Raw genomic sequence first — 26,823 nt, 5'->3', positions numbered from 1 at the left:
AATTGTGAATAAAAACTGAATGCAATGATGTGGAGGAGCCAACTTCTAATATTTTATTCAGAATAGAACATAAATCACGGAACAAAAGTTTAAACTGAGAAAATGTACCATTTTAAGGGAAAAATATGTTGATTCAGAATTTCATGGTGTCAACAAATCCCAAAAAAGTTGGGACTAGGCCATTTTCACCACTGTGTGGCATCTCCCCTTCTTCTTACAACACTCAACAGATGTCTGGGGACCGAGGAGACCAGTTTCTCAAGTTTAGGAATAGGAATGCTCTCCCATTCTTGTCTAATACAGGCCTCTAACTGTTCAATCGTCTTGGGCCTTCTTTGTCGCACCTTCCTCTTTATGATGCGCCAAATGTTCTCTATAGGTGAAAGATCTGGACTGCAGACTGGCCATTTCAGTACCCGGATCCTTCTCCTACGCAGCCATGATGTTGTGATTGATGCAGAATGTGGTCTGGCATTATCTTGTTGAAAAATGCAGGGTCTTCCCTGAAAGAGATGACGTCTGGATGGGAGCATATGTTGTTCTAGAACCTGAATATATTTTTCTGCATTGATGCTGCCTTTCCAGACATGCAAGCTGCCCATGCCCCACGCACTCATGCAACCCCATACCATCAGAGATGCAGGCTTCTGAACTGAGCGTTGATAACAACTTGGGTTGTCCTTGTCCTCTTTGGTCCGGATGACATGGCGTCCCAGATTTCCAAAAAGAACTTTGAATCGTGACTCGTCTGACCACAGAACAGTCTTCCATTTTGCCACACTCCATTTTAAATGATCCCTGGCCCAGTGAAAACGCCTGAGCTTGTGGATCTTGCTTAGAAATGGCTTCTTCTTTGCACTGTAGAGTTTCAGCTGGCAACGGCGGATGGCACGGTGGATTGTGTTCACTGACAATGGTTTCTGGAAGTATTCCTGAGCCCATTCTGTGATTTCCTTTACAGTAGCATTCCTGTTTATGGTGCAGTGTCGTTTAAGGGCCCGGAGATCACGGGCATCCAGTATGGTTTTACGGCCTTGACCCTTACGCACAGAGATTGTTCCAGATTCTCTGAATCTTCGGATGATGTTATGCACAGTTGATGATGATAGATGCAAAATCTTTCTCTGGGTAACACCTTTCTGATATTGCTCCACTCTCTTTCTGCGCAACATTGTGGGAATTGGTGATCCTCTACCCATCTTGGCTTCGGAGAGACACTGCCACTTTTTATACCCAATCATGTTGCCAATTGACCTAATTAGTGTTATTTGGTCTTCCAGCTCTTCGTTATGCTCAAATTTACTTTTTCCAGCCTCTTATTGCTACTTGTCCCAACTTTTTTGGGATTTGTTGACACCATGAAATTCTGAATCAACATATTTTTCCCTTAAAATGGTACATTTTCTCAGTTTAAACTTTTGTTCCGTGATTTATGTTCTATTCTGAATAAAATATTAGAAGTTGGCACCTCCACATCATTGCGTTCAGTTTTTATTCACAATTTGTTTAGTGTCCCAACTTTTTTGGAATCCGGTTTGTATAATCACACATATCCAAGTCACAGCACCAAGTTATTTTACTTGAATTTTACTGCTCTGTAAGTTTGGGCTGTGTGGGGGTTTCATGTGTTTGTGTTACTTTTACTTTCACATTCCCTATATATAAAGGCACCGTCTCTCTCAGCTCTGCGTCTATTCACCTCGGGGCACAGAGTCCGGTTACTGGGAAGGAAAATGGATGAAATCACTCGACTGACAGATTCAATTAAAAACCTCAACCTGACTGACTGCACCACAAAGAACCAGGGCTACGACCGGGTCCTCCTCCAGCTCTTTGGGTTTTTGGGACACGGCAAATCCTCCTTCATCAACACCTGCAAGTACGTCTTGGAAGATGGCGAGTACCAGAACTATACAGACTCCAAAAATTCAGAAGGCGGCGACACTAAAACCAGAGTAACGTTTCCGCTGACCGACACCCTGACGCTGGTGGACAACCGCGGCTGCTCAGCGATGAACGATTATGAGACGGCAGAAATATTTGCTCAGCTTGGTAAGTCCATGGCTGAATCTATACATTATACACAGGCTATAGGCACAGCCGTTTTTGACAAAGCGGAACGTCTACTGCCAGTTTTTGAACATTTTGCACTGTTTCACTTTAGGGGCTTTACCTCAGGGGGTACTTTTAGTTTACCCAGGAAAACTATATATTGTTTTTTCAGGACAACCTAAGCTTTCAAAATATGGTGGAAGTTTTGTGTAACAAGATATGGGCTTCTAAATTTCTAAAAAATTAAAAAAATAATATTTTCCATAATATAAACACACATACCAGAAACGAAAATTATTTTATGCGTGAAAATACAACTGATTTGGAAAGTCCCATGTCTCTTGAATGTGCCAATACCAAATATATATAGTTTTATGGAGATTTCTCACATGTATAGGTCACAAACTCCCAGCAGTACCCTACCAAATTCCCAAAGCACTGCTCCAGAAAGCTGCATACTTTAGATTTCAAAGCCAAAAATTCCACTAACAGAAGGATTATCCCCAAAAAATATACATTTTTAGAAACAACAGATTCTGGGGAATACAGAATAGGCACAACTGTCTGTCGACTCCAAACTAACAAGTTGCAATGCTTTCCTAAAGTTATTGGTTTTTAGTATGTGGCATGTAGGGGCCCCAATGTGAACATACCCCCATATGATCTATCATTTCTGTCATTTCAGCTTCTGCAAAATCAACACATTTACATCATTATATGTGGGATAATGCTAGTAAAAAGTACATTCACCCCAGAAAGTCATGTATTTTTGGAAAGTACATATTTCCTGAAATCTAAAATGGGTACCCATGTCTTTCTACTCCAAAGTACCAAGCCGCAAAGGTTTCCCAAGTTTGCCGATTTTTATGACATTTCCAATAATCACCTCAAAACTTCCAACATGCAGCATCTTATTTTCTATAGGTCATTAGGCACCAAGATAAAACACCCTAAATATAAACCCCAGAGGTCTACTGAACAGTTTGATGCCCACTGTACATAGGTTTATCAAAGCACATGGCACTTAGAGACCCCAAAATATACCTTGTGCACACTAATTTCATGGCTTACCTTTACCTAATTCATAAACACTTGGCAGTTTTATGTGGGATAGAAACTGCAGAAATGTAGGGTGTCCCCTGAAAACCATATATTTTTGGAAAGTACACATTCTGACAAATCCAACATAGGTAAAGAGTCCTTTCTACACCAAAGTACCAATCTGCAGAGCTTTCCTAAAGTTAGTGGTTTTTATGATATTTCAGAAAATCGCCTAAAAATGTTGCAGTTTGCCTCATTTATCTCACACAATTCCTTGCATACAAAGGCAAATCACCCCAAATAGGAACGCCAGGGGTCTACTGAACAGTTTGATGACCTATAGGCATAGATTTACCAAACTATGTGGCGTACAGGGGCACCCAAATAAAAATAGTGCATTTGAATTTTCACATATGACGCTCCGGCTCGTGCAGTTTTTGCAGCCGGTATATGTATGTGCCATAAGACCCCTTACAGTATGGAAACCCTAGAAAACCATACATTTTCCGAATGGGTAAATACATCTTTCTACTGCAAACTACCAAACTACAAAGCTATGCTAAACAGAACGGTTTTTATGACATTTCTGAAAATTGGCGCAAAGCTTGCATTTTACCCCATTATGTACCCCCACAACTTGTAGAGTATCAACATAAAACACACTTAATATGAACACCAGGGGTCTACTGAACAGTTTGATGCCCAATATGTATAGATTTACCAAACTATGCGGAGTACAGGGGCACCCAAATAAAAATAGTGCATATGAATTTTCACATATGACACTCCGGCTCGTGCAGTTTTTGCACCCGGTATGTGTATTATGTGGCATAAGACCCCCTAACAGTATGGAGACCCTAGAAAACCATACATTTTCTGAAAGTACACATTCTGACAAAACAAAAATGGGTAAATACATATTTCTACTGCAAACTACAAAGCTATGCTAAACAGAACAGTTTTTATAACTTTTCTGAAAATTGTTACAAAGCTTGCATTTTGCCCCATTATGTACCCCCACATTTCATAACTTACCAACATAAAACACTCTAAATATGAACGCCAGGGGTCTACTGAACAGTTTGATGCCCAATATCTATAGATTTACCTAAGTATGTGGCGTACAGAGAAAGCCAAATTGAAATTAAATTGAAATTGAGACAAAATGTCCATGTGCAAAGACAAGTAAAAAAGAACAATGTGAAATGCAATAAAATTGCTAAAATAAAAAAAAACAAAAATCAATGGTGTTTTTTTCCTAGTGATATCTGCAGTCAGAATCACAGTTTGAGTATTTTGGCTTGGGCAAATTAGTTTTACAAACAAAGTCAAGCGAACAACAACTATGCATAACTGAAAATGCAATAAAATAACTAAAAATGCACTAAAATCACAGAAAATGTAAAAAAAAAAAAAAAAAGACCTATAAGAATCTAAGTTGACATTGTATGTCATTGATATTATGGTCTTGGTTATCTTTATAATAAAATACAGGTATGGGATCCCTTATCCGGAAACCCGTTATCCAGAAAGCTCCGAATTATGGAAAGCCTGTCTCCCATAGACTCTATTTTAACCAAATAATTCAGAATTTTAAAACTGATTTCCTTTTGCTCTGTAATAATAAAACTGCACGTTGTAATTGATCCCACCTAAGATATAATTACCCCTTATTGGGGGCAGAACAGCCCTATTGGGTTTATTTAATGGTTAAATGATTCCCTTTTCTCTGTAATAATAAAACAGTACCTGTACTTGATCCCAACTAAGATATAATTACCCCTTATTGGGGCAGAACAGCCCTATTATGTTTATTTAATGGTTAAATGATTTCCTTTTTCTCTGTAATAATAAAACAGTACCTGTACTTGATCCCAACTAAGATATAATTACCCCTTATTGGGGCAGAACAGCCCTATTGGGTTTATTTAATGGTTAAATGATTCCCTTTTCTCTGTAATAATAAAACAGTACCTGTACTTGATCCCAACTAAGATATAATTACCCCTTATTGGGGCAGAACAGCCCTATTGGGTTTATTTCATGGTTAAATGATTCCCTTTCTCTGTAATAATAAAACAGTACCTGTACTTGATCCCAACTAAGATATAATTACCCCTTATTGGGGGCAAAACAATCCTATTGGGTTTAATTAATGCTTTATTGATTTTGTTGTAGACTTAAGATATGGAGATCCAAATTACAGAAAGACCCCTTATCCGGAATACCCTTGCTCCCGAGCATTCTGGATAATGGGTCCTATATCTGTATATTAAAAGGCTTATTAAATAACATATGTTGGGTAATATGCTGAATATGATAAAGCTCAAAACTAAATAACTATTTTCTTTGATGTGTTTTGTTTCCAGCCAACTTGTTGCCCCTGGATAAGGGAGTAAATTGGAGCAAAGGATTTGGGCTCACAGAAAGAATTATAGATGCTGAGGCAGATGTAAAATCATCTGACTTTATCTACCCCATCTTTGTGTTCAGGTAATTAGCCTTTCTATTATAAGGATTACGGTACCATTCTGTTCTGGGCCCTCTAGGCGAACTCATGATAGAGAAGAACTAAACACCTTAATAAATGTAAATTATTAATTGCTATTTTGAGCAGTTTCTATGCTGTAAGTATTGTTGCAGGGGGTTAAATCCCCAACACCGCGGCTCCTCCTTACAGAACTCTCAGCCTTTACATCTAAACAAGTGAGGGGGAAAACCCAGAGCAGGGAAACATCTGGAGACACCCGTGGAGACTTAACCCGTTAGCGACCAGCTGACTACATCGAACCCTGGAAACAATCCTCCAGCCAAGATGCCAATTCCCACAGTGCTTTGCATGTTCTGCCATTAAAGGGGACACTAAACCCTGCTGCACAGCGCGGCTCAACCAAACGTTACTCAGCTGTTGCTGGACTACAAATCCCAGAATAATGTAACATATAATGAAGGGTGAGGCATGCTGGGAGCTGTAGTCCAGCAACATCAGGGCTGTATTCTTAAAGCAATATTGCACAATAAAACTTTCCCAGCTCTCTAGGGCCCCCATTGGCAGCATTGAAATGCAAAAGAATCCTCCAATGAGAATCCCAGCTGATCTGTATAAATCTGGCTCCCTGTTCTCTGTTCCTGCAATTGGAGTTGGGAGCATTAAGCACAGTTTCCCAGCACTGAACAAGTCTGTCCCTTTATCCCCATGTCTGATTCCTGTGCCATATAATGAAGGGAGAAATTACATAATTATCTCTATCCTAAGATCTCTCACTGTAAATCTGCAAAAAATAATCTTTCTTGCTGCTATTGGTTGTTAAAATAATAATAATTATCCAAGCAAATGGGGGAGGAGTAACATCACTTGACTTTTTCCTCACTAATTTCCCTTGCACGGTCCCTTGATGTCCAGTGTAAAGCAAGGACTGCCCAACGAGGAGATGCCAATGATAAAAGAGCTGCTTGAAACGGCCAGAGACCTGACAGGTACAGTATAGTGTGGGTTATATTTCTCATCTGCTGCAAAGAGTATAACACTTTAATTTACTGTTTTGCCCTAGTTTTCAAGACATTACCAAATACTATACTACTGATATAATAAATTTGATACAACAGTGCCTCCTGCTGTTTGGTTTAGCTAGATGACCAGCTATCAGAAACTTAAGCTAAGAAGCATCCCCTGGTGTTGTGCTGCTCTTTAAACGTGATTCTTTTAAAGGAGAAGGAAAGGTAAAAACTCAGTAAGCTTTATCAGAAAGGTCTATGTAAATACAGCCATAAGCACTCACAGAACTGCTGAGTCCTCTATCAAAAGAAACACAGGATTTCTTGTCTCCTTTTTTGTAAACATATTCTTCTGTGTCAGACTTCCTGCTCTCAAAAAAATTCTTTCATAGCATGGGCACAAGACTACTCTGTTTACTCCTCTCTCCCTCTCCCCCCCTTTTCCTCCTCCCATCAGAATTCACTCCCCCTCAAATCAGAATATAGTACCAGCTAGAGCTGCAGAACAGACCAAGTTTAAATGGCAGCTGCTATCTTAAACTGACAGATTAAGCTTCTAGGGCTGCTTACTCAGGTATGGTAATGGATTGCACTAATCTATTGACAATAAAATGCCTTTCATTGTCCTTTAAACTTGACTTGACCTACTGTACAGACATAGGAGCCAAAGAGTAATCAGCACCGTACTTGTGCAAGTTAGCACCTATGTTAGTAAATAAACCCTATGTGCCCTAGGTGTTGCTACATAACAATCATTTGCTCTTTGCAGAAATCTTTCCTATTGTGGTTCTAACCCATAAGACCAGTGGGAATCTGAGAGAAATGAAGGAAAAGTTTGAAAACATGGGGGCGGAGCAAATCTTTGCCCTTGAAAATTTCACCCCAGAAGATTGCATCAAAACCAAAGGGAGGCACGAGGAGGTGCTGAATATTTTCTGTGAAATTATCAAAGATATAGAGTTTTCCTTGGAGAGAATGGGGGATCCAGAGAAAAAGAGACAAGGAAGGAAGAAAAAGGTGCTCAAGTTCATTCATGAGAGGGAAGTAAAGAATAAAGATCAGGAGTTGCAAAGGCAGCAAATGCAGCTCAAGTTCATGAGAAGGAAATGAAGAAGAAAGAGGAGGAGCTGCAAAAGCAGCGAATGCAAGAAAAGACGCTGCAGGAAGAAACAAAAAAAATTGAAAAACCACCTATCCCACCACCATGTACTGTATCATAAACCTGATGGAGTGTTGCTTTCCAGGCCCCCCTGAATGAGCTACAAAGGCAGAAAATTTGTGCCTGAAAACTTTGTGTAACGCTTAATAAAGTTGTTTCAGTAGAAGAAATAATTTGCTGATATTCTTACAGGTTACTGTAGTATTTAGGGTGGTGTAACCTACTGCATTTTCATTAGGTCTCTCCTGCAGCATCGATTCTTAGCTTGAATAAAAAATGGAAACTCCCAGTAGACTCTCTTGTGTGTGTTTTCTGTTAGGAGTTGCAAATGACCCACAGAATGGAGCAATGGTATAACTGGCTGGTTGTGGTATCTCCATATCTTGCATACATGGGGGTGAGGGGTCCCACAAAGTGGGGAGGGAATTGGTTGGGTGCAACTAGGAAGAGGTCTGTGTGGAGGGGCAACTGGGCTAAAACTATCCCGTTTGTTTAATTGGGAATATTGGGTATCACAGCCAAATGAAGACAGTCATGTTCTTACTCTGTGGTCTTCAGGGAATTCTCATGGTGGACCAAAAGGTCAACCCAATAGAGCCTTGAGAGCTCCTTTTCTCCTAATATGTCACAATGTACCTATGGCAGGAAGCTCTAAGCTGTACATTGGCTTTATGTAGTATAAAATGCCCTTAAATAAGACAGACAAACAGTTTATCCTTAAGGAACGCCATAGTGCAACGGTTCAGTCATTGTGTTACATAGTTAGTTACATAGTTACATAGGGTTGAAAAAAGACCAGTGTCCATCAAGTTCAACCCATCCAAGTAAACCCAGCACCCACAACCCACACCTACCAATCTATACACTCACATACATAAACTATAAATACAACCACTAGTACTAACTGTAGATATTAGTATCACAATAGCCTTGGATATTCTGATTGATCAAGAACTCATCCAGGCCCCTCTTATAGGCATTAACAGAATCTGCCATTAACCCATCCCCCGGCAGGGCATTCCCCAACCCCCTCACTGCCCTCACCGTGAGGAACCCCCTACGCTGCTTCAAATGGAAGCTCCGTTCCTCTAATCTAAAGGGGTGACCTCTGGTGCGCTGATTGTTTTTATGGGAAAAAAGAACATCCCCCAACTGCCTATAATCCCCTCTAATGTACTTGTACAGAGTAATCATGTCCCCTCGCAAGCGCCTCTTTTCCAGAGAAAACAACCTCAACCTCGACAGTCTCACCTCATAGTTTAACCCTTCCATCCCCTTAACCAGTTTAGTTGCAGTCTCTGCACTTTCTCCAGCTCATTAATATCCTTCTTAAGGACTGGAGCCCAAAACTGCACTGCATACTCAAGGTGAGGCCTTACCAGGGACCTATAAAGGGGCAAAATTATGTTCTCATCCCTTGAGTCAATGCCCTTTTTTATACAAGACAGCACTTTATTTGCTTTAGTAGCCACAGAATGACACTGCCTGGAATTAGACAACTTGTTATCAACAAAAACCCCTAGATCCTTCTCCATTAAGGATGCCCCCAACACACTACCATTCAGTAGATAGTTAGCGTTTATATTATTTCTACCAAAGTGCATAACTTTGCACTTATCAACATTGAACCTCATTTTCCAGTTTGCTGCCCAGTTTTCTAATTTTGTCAAATCGCTCTGCAAAGCGGCAGCATCCTGCATGGAACTTATAGTTTTGCCCAATTTAGTGTCATCAGCAAAAATAGAAACAGTACTGTCTATGCCCACCTCCAGGTCATTAATAAACAAGTTAAAAAGCAAAGGCCCAAGGACTGACCCCTGCGGTACTCCACTAACCACACTGGCCCAATTAGAAAATGTTCCATTTACCCCACTCTTTGTACTCTATCCTTCAGCCAGTTCTCTATCCAATTACAAATATTATGTTCTAGGCCAATATTCCTTAATTTGATCATTAACCTTCTGTGAGGTACTGTATCAAACGCTTTAGCAAAGTCCAAGTAGATGACATCAACTGCCATTCCAGCATCAAGGTTCCTGCTCACCTCCTCATAAAAGGCGACTAAATTAGTCTGGCAAGATCTGTTACGCATAAAACCATGCTGGCACAAACTAATAGTATTGTGAACTGCAATGTATTCAAGTACCCTATCCCTTATTACCCCTTCCAAAAGTTTTCCTACTACTGATGTCAGACTAACAGGCCTATAGTTTTCAGGCTGAGAACGGGATCCCTTTTTAAATAACGGCACCACATTAGCAATCCGCCAGTCTCTTGGCACCATGCCAGACCTCAATGAATCCTGAAAAATTAAGTGAAGAGGTTTGGCAATCACAACGTTCAGCTCATTTAATACCCTGAGATGAATCCCATCTGGTCCTGGACCTTTGTTTACCTTTACATGTTCAAGTCTCTATTGAATTCCCTCCCGAGTGATCCATGTGCCAGTAGCTAAATTACTCGAACTGGGCATATTACAAGGGAAGCCTTCATTATCTGGCTACTCAGATGTATAGACAGATGAAAAATAAGAGTTCAAAATTTCAAAATGTGTGGTTAACTTCAGAGATTCTTGGACATCCATTATGACAACTTTCCATATTTCATATCATATTTGATCACCTGGAGTAAATACCAATGAGATCTCTGCTTTTAAAAAGGGGCACAAGAAAACTTATTACCTTTATTCCTAGAATTTAATCAGCAAACGAGAACCCACATATTAGGTGTAAGTTTTACTGTTTTCCCAAGTCCAGTAGGGACATTCCTTATCATAAAGAAGATGGAGGAGGTGTTGGTAAGTGAATATCCCCCACCCCAGAGAGGACCCTCAGTAATATAAAGAAGATGCAGGAGGTGTTGGTAAGTGAATATCCCCCACCCCAGAGAGGACCCTCAATAATATAAAGAAGATGGAGGAGGTGTTGGTAAGTGAATATCCCCAACCCCAGAGAAGACCCTCAATAATATAAAGAAGATGGAGGAGGTGTTGGTATATGAATATCCCCCACCCCAGAGAGAACCCTCAATAATATAAAGAAGATGGAGGAGGTGTTGGTAAGTGAATAATCTCCCACCCCAGAGAGAGCTCTAAATAATATAAAAAAGATGGAGGAGGTGTTGGTAAGTACCTTTATTCCTAGCATTTAATCAGCAAACGAGAACCCACATATTAGTTGTAAGTTTTACTGTTTTCCCAAGTCCAGTAGGGACATTCCTTATCATAAAGAAGATGGAGGAGGTGTTGGTAAGTGAATATCCCCCACCCCAGAGAGGACCCTCAGTAATATAAAGAAGATGCAGGAGGTGTTGGTAAGTGAATATCCCCCACCCCAGAGAGGACCCTCAGTAATATAAAGAAGATGGAGGAGTCATTTGTAAGTGTATATCCCCTACCCCAGAGAAGACCCTCAATAATATAAAGAAGATGGAGGAGGTGTTGGTAAGTGAATATCCCCCACCCCAGAGAGAACCCTCAATAATATAAAGAAGATGGAGGAGGTGTTGGTAAGTGAATAATCTCCCACCCCAGAGAGAGCTCTAAATAATATAAAAAAGATGGAGGAGGTTTGGTAAGTGAATATCCCCCACACCAGAGAGGACCCTCAATAATATAAAGAAGATGGAGGAGGTGTTGGTAAGTAAATATCCCCCACCCCAGAGGGAACCCTCAATAATATAAAGAAGATGGAGGAGGTGTTGGTAAGTGAATATCCCCCACCCCAGAGAGGACCCTCAATAATATAAAGAAGATGGAGGAGGTGTTGGTAAGTGAATATCCCCCACCCCAGAGAGAACCCTCAATAATATAAAAAAGATGGAGGAGGTGTTGGTAAGTGAATATCCCCCACCCCAGAGAGGACCCTCAATAATATAGAGAAGATGGAGGAGGTGTTGGTAAGTAAATATCCCCCACCCCAGAGGGAACCCTCAATAATATAAAGAAGATGGAGGAGGTGTTGGTAAGTGAATATCCCCCACCCCAGAGAGGACCCTCAATAATATAAAGAAGATGGAGGAGGTGTTGGTAAGTGAATATCCCCCACCCCAGAAAGAACCCTCAATAATATAAAGAAGATGGAGGAGGTGTTGGTAAGTGAATATCCCCCACCCCAGAGAGGACCCTCAATAATATAAAGAAGATGGAGGAGGTGTTGGTAAGTGAATATCCCCCACCCCAGAGAGAACCCTCAATAATATAAAGAAGATGGAGAAGGTGTTGGTAAGTGAATATCCCCCACCCCAGAGAGGACCCTCAATAATATAAAGAAGATGGAGGAGGTGTTGGTAAGTAAATATCCCCCACCCCAGAGGGAACCCTCAATAATATAAAGAAGATGGAGGAGGCGTTGGTAAGTGAATATCCCCCACCCCAGAGAGGACCCTCAATAATATAAAGAAGATGGAGGAGGTGTTGGTAAGTGAATATCCCCCACCCCAGAGAGAACCCTCAATAATATAAAGAAGATGGAGGAGGTGTTGGTAAGTGAATATCCCCCACCCCAGAGAGGACCCTCAATAATATAAAGAAGATGGAGGAGGTGTTGGTAAGTGAATATCCCCCACCCCAGAGAGGACCCTCAATAATATAAAGAAGATGGAGGAGGTGTTGGTAAGTGAATATCCCCCACCCCAGAGAGGACCCTCAATAATATAAAGAAGATGGAGGAGGTGTTGGTAAGTGAATAATCTCCCACCCCAGAGAGAACCCTCAATAATATAAAGAAGATGGAGGAGGTGTTGGTAAGTGAATATCCCCCACCCCAGAGAGGACCCTCAATAATATAAAGAAGATGGAGGAGGAGTTAGTAAGTGAATATCCCCCACCCCAGAGAGGACCCTCAATAATATAAAGAAGATGGAGGAGGTGTTGGTAAGTGAATAATCTCCCACCCCAGAGAGAACCCTCAATAATATAAAGAAGATGGAGGAGGTGTTGGTAAGTGAATATCCCCCACCCCAGAGAGGACCCTCAATAATATAAAGAAGATGGAGGAGGTGTTGGTAAGTGAATAATCTCCCACCCCTGAGAGAACTCTAAATAATATAAAAAATATGGAGGAGGTTTGGTAAGTGAATATCCCCCACACCAGAGAGGACCCTCAATAATATAAAGAAGATGGAGGAGGTGTTGGTAAGTGAATAATCTCCCACCCCTGAGAGAACTCTAAATAATATAAAAAACATGGAGGAGGTTTGGTAAGTGAATATCCCCCACACCAGAGAGGACCCTCAATAATATAAAGAAGATGGAGGAGGAGTTGGTAAGTAAATATCCCCCACCCCAGAGAGAACCCTCAATAATATAAAGAAGATGCAGGAGGTGTTGGTAAGTGAATATCCCCCACCCCAGAGAGAACCCTTATTAATATAAAGAAGATGGAGGAGGAGTTGGTAAGTGAATATCCCCCACCCCAGAGAGAACCCTCAATAATATAAAGAAGATGCAGGAGGTGTTGGTAAGTGAATATCTCCCACCCCAGAGAGAACCCTTATTAATATAAAGAAGGTGGAGGAGGTGTTGGTAAGTGAATATACCCCACCCCAGAGAGAACCCTCAATAATATAAAGAAGGTGGAGGAGGTGTTGGTAAGTGAATATCCCCCACCCCAGAGAGGACCCTCAATAATATAAAGAAGATGGAGGAGGTGTTGGTAAGTGAATAATCTCCCACCCCTGAGAGAACTCTAAATAATATAAAAAAAGATGGAGGAGGTTTGGTAAGTGAATATCCCCCACACCAGAGAGGACCCTCAATAATATAAAGAAGATGGAGGAGGTGTTGGTAAGTGAATAATCTCCCACCCCTGAGAGAACTCTAAATAATATAAAAAAGATGGAGGAGGTTTGGTAAGTGACTATCCCCCACACCAGAGAGGACCATCAATAATATAAAGAAGATGGAGGAGGAGTTGGTAAGTAAATATCCCCCACCCCAGAGAGAACCCTCAATAATATAAAGAAGATGCAGGAGGTGTTGGTAAGTGAATATCCCCCACCCCAGAGAGAACCCTTATTAATATAAAGAAGATGGAGGAGGAGTTGGTAAGTGAATATCCCCCACCCCAGAGAGAACCCTCAATAATATAAAGAAGATGCAGGAGGTGTTGGTAAGTGAATATCTCCCACCCCAGAGAGAACCCTTATTAATATAAAGAAGGTGGAGGAGGTGTTGGTAAGTGAATATACCCCACCCCAGAGAGAACCCTCAATAATATAAAGAAGGTGGAGGAGGTGTTGGTAAGTGAATATACCCCACCCCAGAGAGGACCCTCAATAATATAATGAAGGTGGAGGAGGTGTTGGTAAGTGAATATACCCCACCCCAGAGAGAACACTTCTGATGTTGGGAGGCCATATTTTGAGTGTCAGTGACTCTGCACATGCTCAGTGTGCTCTGGGTGACTCTAATCTTAGTGGTCACCATAAACAATTGACAATGAGGTTGTATGTGTCCTAGGATGATAATTACTCATTATGTACCAATTGGTATCCTACCATGTTGTGTTAAATCTTAACGTAATACCAATTAGTCTTCTGCTGTGGATTTGATATTACTGTATACAGGTATGTTGCATATAGGGAGTGGGTCCCTAAGCTCAGGTAAGTGACAGCAGCCCAGCTTCTGGGGCATCTTCAGAGCCAAAGATCTTGGTCTGTGGTGGCATTGGGCTGCAGAGAAACCCAAAGCATAAGGTATATCAATGCAAGGTTATTTTTATGTTGAGGTTTAGTTTGCCTTTAGATATCAACTAAAGAAATAAAGAAAGCTTCCGTTTAGCATAACTGTGCTCTCCCAGACTGTATTGCACAACTTCTAAGAAATCATTGCTGTTAAAACCAAAACTAAATATGCAGAACACTAAGAACCGCAAGCTTTTTCAACCCCTGGGTCCCTTGATTGTGTGGGTGGCCCAGCTTAAGCTTTTGTTTCTGGGTGCATACACAGCAGAGCAGATACAGCCTATGCATGGACCACTAATGTCAACTCCACGGGGGGGAATGCAAGTACAGTCCCGCCCATCTGTTCTACTTCCTGCTGCCTCCTTTCCCAGGCTGTGCAGGGGGGCCGGCGGCACTGTAGGATAGGAACCAAGTGATTGGCTCTCCCCCTCCTACTGTGCTTCTGGCAGGGACCGTTAGGACACGCCCACCCCTCATTTGAAACCCAGACAGGGACCTGAGAGGATCTATAGGGAGCTCCAATAAAGAGGCCATTGTTACAGATAGGGTTAATGTTTAGCCCAAAGGGAAACCAGCACCGTATATTATTCATAATTGCCTACAGGGTTAGGGTTTGTTTTGTTTATCTTATATGTCTCCTTTCATGTCCCAGCTGAAAGCATTGTGAGGGTTGTAGTTTAACAACAACAGCTCAGTCATCCCTATTTTATGGGAAGAATGATGGAATCAAAGGATATATTAAGCATCTGATGTTTGACAAAATATGTATCAAATTTCCAGGTGAAAGAGATGAGAGACATGACCCAGACCATGTTTGTTTCAGAAATACAACACTGGTGGTAGGTCTTGCACTGCTACACTCTAATTTACTAATCAGAACACTATCGTAGCAACATAGACTCCCCCCAAGTCCCAATCCCAATCAACATTTTTGTGGCGTGGCCCTAGAAAGTGAAGCAATGGCCATTAAGTGAGTGTTGGGCAGAATACCTACAGATACAGCCAAGTTCCTTCCCCATGTTGTCATGTTATGTCTCTTAACTCAGGGGAAAAAATACCAAAATTTGCCACCAGGTGGTGATGGTTCATGGAATTTTCTATTGTCTTTTGCTGGCAAGTCTTTGCACTCTGGCACCATCTAGAGGCAAATGGTGTCTGGACATGTTGAGACAAAATGTGAACACTTGCTGGCTGCATCTCTATATAGACTAGGGACATATTTCATTCAAGCCAATATTTTCCACGTGAATTTTTTTCATATATACTATTCGACAACAAGAGAACTTTGCACAGATTTTCACTTTATTTATTGAAGACAGAGACAAAAGTGCTACTATATTAAAATCAAGTAGTAAGGCAAAGTTTCTAATTTTCACTTACTTTTCAATGACCTGTTTCGGGTTTTTTGAACAAGATAAAGAGCATTTTTCTCAGTGAAATAAGCTGAAACCAAGGGAAAGTAAAGTAAAGCGGGGTAAAAAGCACTTAGGGTGAAAACACACGCAGCTACTCAGTAGCAGCTACTCGTCATGGCTACTAAAAAACTACCCTGCCATAGAGACAGATGAGAATTGCTAAAACACACGTAGAGACAATTATAAGCAAATGATCAGCATTGTCTGTTTTAGTTGCCGTGACAAGTAGCTGCTACTAGTAGCTCTGTGTGTCTTCACCCTAAGCTGACTACACTTGGCTATTATTGGCTGCTTATAAAGCTTCAGCCAACTTTATTTGGTGGTCTTGTTTGGTTTGGGCGGGCCCTTCTCTTTGTTATTCTTCTTTTCTTCTTTCTCCTTGTTTTGGAAACTAGAAATCGCCTTTTTCACCATCCCTGCACCAAAGTTGAAAAGGGAAGGTGCAACATCTACTACTACACTTTTCAAGCTCTCCCATACGGGCGTATACCACGCAGTCTCCTGATCCGCTTGCTCCTTCTCCTTCTCAAGATCACTGATCTGTGCCGCGTAGAGTTTGGCTTGCCGGGCACATCCTTGGCGTGTCAGGAGTTCTTCTTCCTATGTACACAAGAGATTCATTGATCATTTCTCTGCCCAGATTGCCACCATCTTCCTTATCTCAAAGGCCTTTTTGTTGTGTCATAACAAGAAGCCATAAAGGGGGTAATCATTGCAAATTCATTATCTATGACCTTATTAGGGAAAGTTTGTCTTTGTGAGATATAGTAAGACTACACCATATCTAAATACTGGGGCAATATTTATGTGGAATTGTGGAAATATGGAAATACCCTCACCGCTCTATAAATAAGTCAACTGTACCCTCAACATTGTCCATTACATTTGCCCCTTGGCAAGTCCCCGTAAGTTGATGGGGGCTGAGGAACACATTAGTGGGGCTGCCCATCCACAAGATGAGGATTCTCTGGCACCCTACAACACAAACGACTGATTTCCTTTGACTTTTCCCAACAGCCGATTGGTAAGTAGAGGTAGTGCTGCAACATTTTGCTTCAAAGCCCAGAAAGCATCCAGCAGAAGTGCAATAGCCGGTGGTGCTAATAAGGTAAAGGTAACTTGGTCACGGCACTTACCCTCCTCTTCTCAGACACTAGCCGTTCAATTTGCTCCCTCATCATCATTTTTTCAGCTTGAAGTTTCTCCAACAGTCGCTGGAAGTTCATCTCAAAGGATTTCATTTGGTTGTCGACCTTCTGCTCTTCCTGAGATGCCTTCACTTGAGATACTTTTTGCTCTATCATTAAGCTTTCAGCCTTTGCCTTTTCAGCTGTTGTTTGGTAAAAATAAATGCAGTTAAAATGGGGTTCAACCTCCCACCAACCTCCCAAGCAAAGAAAACAACTGCCTGGTCTTGCTCTACAGTAGGGACAATCCTAGATACAGTGCAAACCTCCCTAAAATCAGACCTCTTTAGGCCATGCCCCTGATCCTGGCCAGTCCCTTCTAATTAATTCAGACACATCATGATGTTCCCTAAATATTAACCACTTCCAGGGTCTTCTCCTTCTCCCAGTCCTGAAACTGACTGTCCTATCTGCCCTAGATACACTCTCTGGATGAGAGCCAGTACAGCATCAATTACCCTTTGTCTGAATAATTTGTTGGACTCCTGATTGGAGACAATTTAATAATGGAAAACCATGTGTGCTAATTATCTGTTTAGCTGGAGTCACATGGTGGGACATGGTAAGCCATCTTGGCCAAATGTCTAGACATCAGTATGAAAGCTTAGCAGGGGGTCATTAGAAGCAATGAACTTCTTCCCTGTACAAATATATGAATAAAGAACATGAAGCCAGGTTTACACAGATCAGCTGGGGTTCTTATTGGAGGATTGTTTCACATATTAATGCAGCCACTGGTTTTTGAGAGCTGGGGAAGGTTTATTGAGCAATATTGCTTTATGAATTTGCTGGACTACAGCTCCCAGCATGCCTTCACCTTTGTGCTATTTTAAAGCAACTATTGAGTGCAGTAGTTATTATATCCCCTTTAATTATGTGATAGAGCTTTACTTAAGAATGCTACATAGATACCTTCTTTAATCCTCTCATTTTTATCAAGGGCCTTGTCACTTGTCAAAATTGTGTCTCCAGTCGCCTCCTTATTCTTCAGAAACTTCTGAAGAACCTCATCGCCCTGCAAGAAAAAAAAAGTATGTCCACGTTAGCAGAAAGATTTGGCCTCAGATCGAGATTTGACTATCAATCCAACCCCCTCTCCATAAGTGTTACCTTAATGCCTTTCTTTGTATCCTCATTGTATTTTCCAACAATCTTATCCATCTCCTGCTTAAATAGTTGATAGCTGCCGGGAACAACGTACGACCCAGCAGTGAGAGCTTTGTCTAGGTCTTCTGATAACTTTGCAAGCAAATCATCACAATTAGCAACAGAAGCATCCTCATTTTTCTTCAGAAATTCGTTCTTTTTCTTCTGTATCCTCCCCTGTTGAATAAAAGTATTATTATTATCAGCCAATATCCTATTTGATATCCAGGTTTGATTGGCCAAATCACTGGCAGCCATTGCTTATTTTGGAAGGGACACCCTGTCTCACCATTAGCTCTTTCTGGAAGTGATGGTCTTTGTCTTTGAAAGATCTTGCCATGAAGATATCAACTGCCTTTTCCTCACATTCTTTGTTAATATCCATGAACTGGTCCATCGTCTCTGTAGGAAACACCACTCTCTTGTCCATCTCAGTTTCATAGTATTCCGAGGCCTTCTCAACTGCTGCCTTGTTTTCATTCTCAGAAAGGTAAAGGACTGCATTCTCCATACAAGGGACTTGGCCATTGTTAATAGCTTCAGTATATTTTTCGGCCAGATTTCCAAACACTAAAAATAAGCATAGATTGGCTAACAACCCACAAAACATACAGCAACACGATTTCCCAAATTGTTCATTAGGGATTTGGGCATGGAATTTTGGGGGTGATTTTTAAAAAGTGCCATACCCCGGCTTGCCCAAAGTGAAGGAAAATGTAGAAGTTATTTAACAATTGAGACCCAGTGAGTATCATGGGACGAAACATCTGCTTACAACTGGGACATAAGGTTGAGGTTGATCTTACAGATACTTGAAAAAGAAACAACCTTATCCTAGCCAAGATGACTTGGGAGCACTGAGAGTTAGTTCTGACACTTCTGGAATGGGTTTACTGTATTTTCTGACTACAGCAAAGAGTCAGGGACATCTTCATAATTCGGTCTCATGTTTCAAAGACACAGGTCTATGAAGATTCTCATTCATCCAGGTCATGATATACAGTATCTAGTAGAATTAAGTCTTATACATTATGTATCAATCAGTGTCATGTCTCCAGCACAGCTTCCATCATTTTTGCTGTTTATTGTACTCATTAGCAGTGAACTCCCTCTGCTGACTGTTTGCTGCAAATGCAAGTATTAATTTCCTGTGTGACCTATAACCTATGGAACCACCATACTTCCTGCCATGTGACGTTTGCAATGCCTTGTGGGAGTACAGACTCCATTTTGTAGATCATGCTGCACAAGAAGCACACACTCTCCATCTTCTCCCCATGGTAGCATCGCTGGTAAGGATTATGGTCATAAACCCTGGACTGAGCCACCATTAAAAAGCTGCCAGCTCTTCAGAGACACTGTGGCATATAATCAGATCCAGAAATGTTTGTATGTTGCAGTTGTTTTGTGTTAGTGTATTCCCCATATACTCATTGTGCTTTATCTCCTTTGTATTACAGTTTTACCACATTTATTTCCACAATCACCCAGTAAAGTTCTACAGATTTACCCTTTGTCTCTTTATTGGAGTGTGGGAAGGTTTAGCTGTATGTCAAGCCACATACTACCTCAGGGTAACACGTGGTGAGGACAGAACAATCAGTCTATGAAGGTCCTCATTCATCCAGGTCATGATACACAGTATCTAGTAGGATTAAGTCTTATACATTATGTATCAGTCAGTCTATGAAGGTCCTCATTCATCCAGGTCATGATACACAGTATCTAGTAGAATTAAGTCTTATACATTATGTATCAATCAGTCTATGAAGGTCCTCATTCATCCAGGTCATGATACAAAGTATCTAGTAGAATTAAGTCTTATACATTATGTATCAATCAGTCTATGAAGGTCCTCATTCATCCAGGTCATGATACAAAGTATCTAGTAGAATTAAGTCTTATACATTATGTATCAATCAGTCTATGAAGATTCTCATTCATCCAGATCATGATACACAGTATCTAGTAGAATTAAGTCTAGAACAACTGGGCTTTTCTGGGTTTTCTTAACACTCATCCAAGTGGCTCCTTCAGGTCAAATGAGTGGTAGGGAATTCTCCGGCATTTGAAGAAAAAACTCAGAAAAGTCCAGTTGTTTTAGACTTAATTCTACTAGATACTGTTCAAAGACACACCTTACCCAACAGTACCCACCAGAACAAGCAAAGAAGAGGGACTGTGGAAGAGAAGGCCACAGAAGAGCAATAGAAATTAGGATCATAAAGAGACAATCAAGGTTGGTGGGTGAGAGGTAGGAGAAGGTACAATAAGTAAAAAAAAAAAAAAGAAGAGGACAAAGAAAAAAAAGCATAAAAATGTCAAAAAATACAAAATGGAGGTTTAAAGGAGAAGGAAAGGTAAAAACTAAGTAAACTTTATCTAAAGGTCTATGTAAATACAGCCATAAGCACTCACAGAAAAGCTGCACTGAGTCCTCTATCAAAAGAAACACCGGATTTCTTGTCTTCTTTTGTGTTCACATGTTCTTAAGGGCACGGGCATGAGTCTGCTCAGTTTGCTCCTCTCTACCTCTCCCCCTCCTTTTTCCTCCTTCCCCTCCTATCAGAATTTGCTCCCCTTCCTAACTCTGTGCAATCTGAGCTACCAGCAGCTAGAGCTGCAGCAGGAAGCTACTAAGACCAAGCTAAAATGTCAGCTGCTATATTAAACAAACACAGGGAGCTTCTAGGGCTGTTTATTCAGATATGGTAAAGCAATAAAATGCTTTTCCTTCTCCTTTAAAAGGGAAAGGAGACGTTAAAGAATATGAGAAATGAAGGCAGCAACAAATGTTACTATTTTATAAGAGAAGAAGGAGTCCCTGCACCAAATGTTTCTCTACCAGGCACCACCACCCAATTCCATCACTGGAGAGAAGAATCCAACCTACTGTTGCCTTTTGCTGGCTGAAACCCATCCAGGTGTTTGACTTCTGCATAGCTGAAGATATAATCACAGAACTGCTTTGCTTTTGCCACGAAGGAAGGAAAGAGCTGTTCATCAGAAACTTGTTCGAGTTTCTGAAAGAGGTTCAGGTTAGAGGTGGGGCTGCAGAATGTGAAGCACTTGTGACGCGGGAAGTACATGCGGATGCATTTCTTCGGCAGGTTGAGCATCTGGTCCCTCAGAGTTCTCTCAGCTGGGAAATAAGAGAGAAAGAGAAATAAGCCACAGAATATACTGAAGTTAACTCAGACATGTCGAGGGTTAAGCTGTGTGTGGTCATGGATCAGGGAAAGGCAACCTGTGGCACTCCAGATGTTGAGGAACCATGAGTCTTAGGATCTCACCAACGTTGTACAGCTTTGGTTTGAGAGGTTGCCAATCTCGGATAGGGCTATCACCACCGGTGCACATTACATACGTTCCTTCACCGCCAGAGCATGCTCCAAGTAGTCATCGTCTGTGATCTTCTCTCCATTCACTTCCAGAGACAGGGTGAAGTCCCGCACTGTCCATATGAAGATGGGGAAATGTTTGGAAAACTCAGCCTCCTCGTCATCATTTTCAGAAGCCTTTACTTTAATCTTTTCAGTTAGTTCCTGCACATAACTATGGGGTAAAGTAAAGGAAACCAACCCTGATGATGGAGCCATTGGACATTGCCCCAGGCGATTCTCATATTGCACCCAAAGGGGCAACTATTTTCACTCTTTACTTTTTTTTGTTGAAAGGCTGTTGTACTAAAAAACTCAACAAAGAGGTAGATTAATTTTTGCCCCATTAGTGCTCTAGAATTTGTTCCAGGGCAATTGTAAGCCATATCTCAGGCTATGCCAGATGGTTACCATTGCCACTATTCTCTAAGTTAAACTTGCGGCCATAGCAACAAGGTCGGTGCCATCCTAAATGAGCCCCAACATGGCCGAACAATTGACTGGTGAGCCTACTATCCAAGGATACTGAAGTTTCTCGATGGAGTCCTGATCGATGGTCCCCTTACTGTTGTACACCATCGCGCTGCTAAGCAAAACCGCAAGGCAGAAAATCCAGGTGTCATTTTTCTTGTCACCCTGGAAAAAAATGAAAAAAGTTTGCAACCACAGCAGGGTTGGGACGCATGGGTAGAGTGTTGGGATTCAGACTGTTGGTAGGTATGTGGCCAGCAGCATTTTAATATTGACTCCCATTGTTGCTTTTTCCTCCTGGACCTTCTCATGAACTTTACTTTAGGGCCAAGGAACGCCTTCCCACCGGCATTAATGTGCTCCACCGGTAGGAAGACATACGTGGAGCTTCAAAATGAAGTCGCCCAAAGTTGCCTTACGGTAGCAACAATTTATTGTGCATGACTTATCTCCTGTGGGCCATGGTCCTTGGGGGTCTTGAGATACAATTCTGTTTGGTCACTAGAACCAAAACTTAGGTTGTCCTTCGCTATCCAATGGGAAGCTTTTAAAGAAACGGGTGGTCCTAGGTCCTGACTAGTGATGAGCGAATTTTTTTGCGTGGCATGGATTCGCAGCGAATTTCCACATTTCGCCATTGGCGAATTATATCGCGAAAAGTCAGTGAAAATTCACTGCGGAAAAATTCGTCACGCAGAAATTTTTTTTGTCATGCATCAAAATGGACGCGGTCGCATAAAAAAAAGCGTGGTCACATAAAAAGTCCAAAAAGGGCGCGGTTGTGTCGAATTGGGAGCATAAAAAGGCATGGTCGCGTACAAAAAAGGCGCAGTCATGTAAAAAGTGGGCGTGGTTGCATAAAAAAAGCATGGTCACGTAAAAATTGGGCGCGGTTGTGTAAAAAAAGTGCAGGTGACAAAAAAATGTGCGACAAATGCGTTTTGGGAATTTTTCGTTGTTTCAAAAAATTTTCGCCGTTTCACAAATTTTCTTGCAATTTCGCAAATTTTTTTGCGAAACGGAACAGATTCGCTCATCACTTGTCCTGACCATTGATTATGGACTGGGATAAAGGTATAGTCTCTTTGGTCTAAGTAGTTTTTTGCACTTTAAGCGCAAAAATACTCAAATTGAGGAAGATGATCAATATAACCGTATAAACTTATGGACATCCCTAATATAATGCATTGACCCATCACCTTTTGTACATCTTCCAGGCCTTCTGTGTCCAGCAGTACCAAGGTGTGGTTCTTCTTGGTTGGGTGAGGAACGCACCACATCCAGATACCTTTTGTTTGTGCCACGATGGTTGCACCCAAGTCAAATCCTGCGAAGAGTATAATATATTACAAATAGAATGGGAACCTTCGGATAATGCTGGCTACAACAGAAAAAGTCTGGAGTTGGCATGTGATTGGTTCAGCTTCAATAGCAATCCCCGCCCCCTTCGTGACATCACTGGTTGACGTAAAAAGTAAAGATACGCCCTCTAGGGGTGGGATAGGGTGAGTTGCAAATATTGAATCTCTAGTGGTGGGATAGGGTGAGTTGCAAATATTGAATCTCATGCATATGAATTTAATCTTTCTCTGTAGAGAATTGTTTGTACCCTACCTTCTATTTGAGCTCCTTATTTTAGGACAGAGGGTTTACATCATTCAAATCAGGCCCAATGGAGCTTACAATCTAATGTCCCTGTCACATTCACACACACTGGGGATACTTATATTAAAAGCCAATTAAGCTGCCTGTGTGTCTTTGGAGTATGGAAGGAAACCTAGACGAACCCTTCACAGACACAGGGAGAACATAGAGACTCCTTGGAGATAAAACCTTGGCTGTCTGGCCATGTACTGGGAACTGCAGAAAATGGTGGAAAATATTCAGATCTGTTCTTTAGGGAGGAGGGGCATCTCTTCTCTTCTCCATATTTTCTTCAACAAAAATGGTAAAGCTCTCATCTCCTAGATCTTAATCTTGCTTGGGTTTGGACAGGTCATCTTGGGTTTGACAGGACAGAGCTCCCACCATATAGGGACCCATAGACACCCCTGTAGATAATTTCAGTCCTGCTGATTCAGAAGCACCCAGATTATTTGCTCCCCCTTACCTGCATTCTTTCCAGCCAACTTGTTCATGAGGTAGGACTTTCCCGTCCGATACAACCCAACAATGGCCACCACCACTACTGGCTGAGTGATCTTGGACAGGATCTCCTTGGCTTGGGGATTTACAGATAATTTCCCATCAGGAGAGTTCTCAATCAGACACATGGGAGCTTCCATTTTTACCTCCGAACCCATAGTTTTAGCTGCAGTGGGTCACACCGGATTCAGTCTTCCTAAGAGACAGTAGGATAGAACTTGGGTCAGTGGTCCCCAACCAGTGGCTCGGGGGTAACATGTTGCTCACCAACCCCAAACCAGGGAGTTATTTTTGAATTCCTGACTTGGGGGAAGTTTTGGTTGAATAAAAACAAGATTTCCTACCAAATAAAGCCCCTGTAAGCTGATAGGGTGCATAGAGGCCCATAATAGCCAATCACAGCCCTTAAATGGGCTGCATCAAAGGGACACTAAACCCAACCGGAAAGCTGTCCGACTACACCCCCTAGTTCTCCATAGAAGTTGATAACAATTCACCAATGAGAATTCTACTGACTGAAAACTTAATTATAGATGCAAGAGAACTGACCAATGAGAATGCTGAGAACTAAGATATAATTACCCCTTATTGGAAGCAAAATATTCCTATTGGGTTTATTTAATGGTTAAATTATTCCCTTTTCTCTGTAATAATAAAACAGTACCTGTTCTTGATCCCAACTAAGATATAATTACCCCTTATTGGGGCAGAACAGCCCTCTTGGGTTTATTTCATGGTTAAATGATTCCCTTTTCTCTGTAATAATAAAACAGTACCTGTACTTGATCCCAACTAAGATATAATTACCCCTTATTGGGGCAGAACAGTCCTATTGGGTTTATTTCATGGTTAAATGATTCCCTTTTCTCTGTAATAATAAAACAGTACCTGTACTTGATCCCAACTAAGATATAATTACCCCTTATTGGGGGCAGAACAGCCCTATTGGGTTTATTTAATGGTTAAATGATTCCCTTTTCTCTGTAATAATAAAACAGTACCTGTACTTGATCCCAACTAAGATATAATTACCCCTTATTGGGGGCAGAACAGCCCTATTGGGTTTATTTCATGGTTAAATGATTCCCTTTTCTCTGTAATAATAAAACAGTACCTGTACTTGATCCCAACTAAGATATAATTACCCCTTATTGGGGCAGAACAGCCCTCTTGGGTTTATTTCATGGTTAAATGATTCCCTTTTCTCTGTAATAATAAAACAGTACCTGTACTTGATCCCAACTAAGATATAATTACCCCTTATTGGGGCAGAACAGCCCTATTGGGTTTATTTAATGGTTAAATGATTCCCTTTTCTCTGTAATAATAAAACAGTACCTGTACTTGATCCCAACTAAGATATAATTACCCCTTATTGGGGCAGAACAGTCCTATTGGGTTTATTTCATGGTTAAATGATTCCCTTTTCTCTGTAATAATAAAACAGTACCTGTACTTGATCCCAACTAAGATATAATTACCCCTTATTGGGGCAGAACAGCCCTATTGGGTTTATTTAATGGTTAAATGGTTAAATCAAAAGCCAACATAAAGCATTTACATTAGCACTTTATGACCACATATTCAGCCACAGGTACAGGTACAGGTACAGGTATGCCCACCATAGAGCAGTGTATGTAGGGGAAACAAAGCCCTGGGACAGTTAAATGATAAGAGGACTTGTCTTTAGAAATATAATAATTTGTTTTGGGGGGGTTTTTTCAGGAAATTACTATTTCCTATTAGTTCGAAACAGGAACCACAGTGATTTCTACAAGAATAAATACTTCTGTTTTGTCTCCTAATCAACACATACAGAAATCAGATAAACACCAGTGTATAACAAGGCACGGTAAGAGTCACATTTACCCTTTAATACAAATTACCTATTTAACCGATTATGATTTTCACGCAAGTCCAGTTACTTTAGATTTACTTATACTAGATATACCTACTTAACATTCTACTGAGTTATTTTCATTAGATAAAGAGATAGATATATAGATAGATAGATAGATAATAGATAGATAGATAGATAGATAGATAGATAGATAGATAGATAGATGATAGATAGATCAATAATAGATAGATGATAGACAGACAGACAGACAGACAGATAGATAGATGATAGATAGATAGATAGATTGATAGATAGATAGATAGATAGATAGATAGATAGATAGATCAATAATAAATAAATAGATAGATAGATAGATAGATATAGATATATACAGTAGATAGATAGATCAATAAAAGATAGATGATAGATATAGATAGATAGATAGATAGATGATAGATAGATAGATAGATAGATAGATATAGATAGATAGATAGATAGATAGATAGATAGATAGATGATAGATAGATAGATAGATAGATAGATAGATAGATAGATAGATAGATAGAGATGAGAATCTATGACAACTTCACCCCATACATTCAAATTCATTTGTAAGCTCTCACTATCCTCTCTGTAGGTTATGATGAGCTTTGGGGCATTCATTACTGATAATAATAGCTGGAGAGCTGCTGGTTGACAACTGTAACCTAATGGTAATGTATAGGGAATATTGTGTTTGTAATTGTAGGTTGTGCCGAGGTCGCCACCAAGAAGGTAGAACTCCGGTGGGAGGAGGCCGTAAGTCACC

At 40.9% G+C, this 26,823-nt stretch overlaps 2 protein-coding genes across 2 annotated transcripts; one reads left to right on the top strand and one right to left on the bottom strand.

Annotated features, from left to right (window-relative positions):
- The first annotated feature begins 1,491 nt into the window (after positions 1-1,491).
- Positions 1,492-8,039, top strand: LOC100496035. The gene is made up of 4 exons (XM_012971363.2): positions 1,492-2,052; positions 5,463-5,586; positions 6,497-6,570; positions 7,358-8,039. The coding sequence occupies exons 1-4, from the start codon at positions 1,734-1,736 to the stop codon at positions 7,696-7,698; spliced, it is 858 nt and encodes a 285-aa protein (XP_012826817.2). The 5' UTR covers positions 1,492-1,733; the 3' UTR covers positions 7,699-8,039.
- Positions 8,040-16,006: 7,967 nt separating this feature from the next.
- On the bottom strand, positions 16,007-24,370 carry LOC116407627 (guanylate-binding protein 1-like). The gene is made up of 10 exons (XM_031893317.1): positions 24,141-24,370; positions 23,230-23,357; positions 22,086-22,195; positions 21,547-21,734; positions 21,073-21,321; positions 18,469-18,749; positions 18,144-18,356; positions 17,946-18,048; positions 16,983-17,176; positions 16,007-16,446 (listed from the first exon to the last, which is right to left on the bottom strand). Exons 1-10 carry the CDS (start codon positions 24,331-24,333, stop codon positions 16,159-16,161), a joined length of 1,947 nt encoding a protein of 648 aa, XP_031749177.1. The 5' UTR covers positions 24,334-24,370; the 3' UTR covers positions 16,007-16,158.
- Between the last annotated feature and the right edge of the window lie 2,453 nt (positions 24,371-26,823).

The sequence above is a fragment of the Xenopus tropicalis genome, chromosome 9 (genome assembly GCF_000004195.4).
Source record: "Xenopus tropicalis strain Nigerian chromosome 9, UCB_Xtro_10.0, whole genome shotgun sequence".
Lineage (NCBI taxonomy): Eukaryota > Metazoa > Chordata > Amphibia > Anura > Pipidae > Xenopus > Xenopus tropicalis.
Note: the sequence above shows the minus strand (reverse complement) of the source record. Positions and strands in the feature narration are given on the sequence as shown.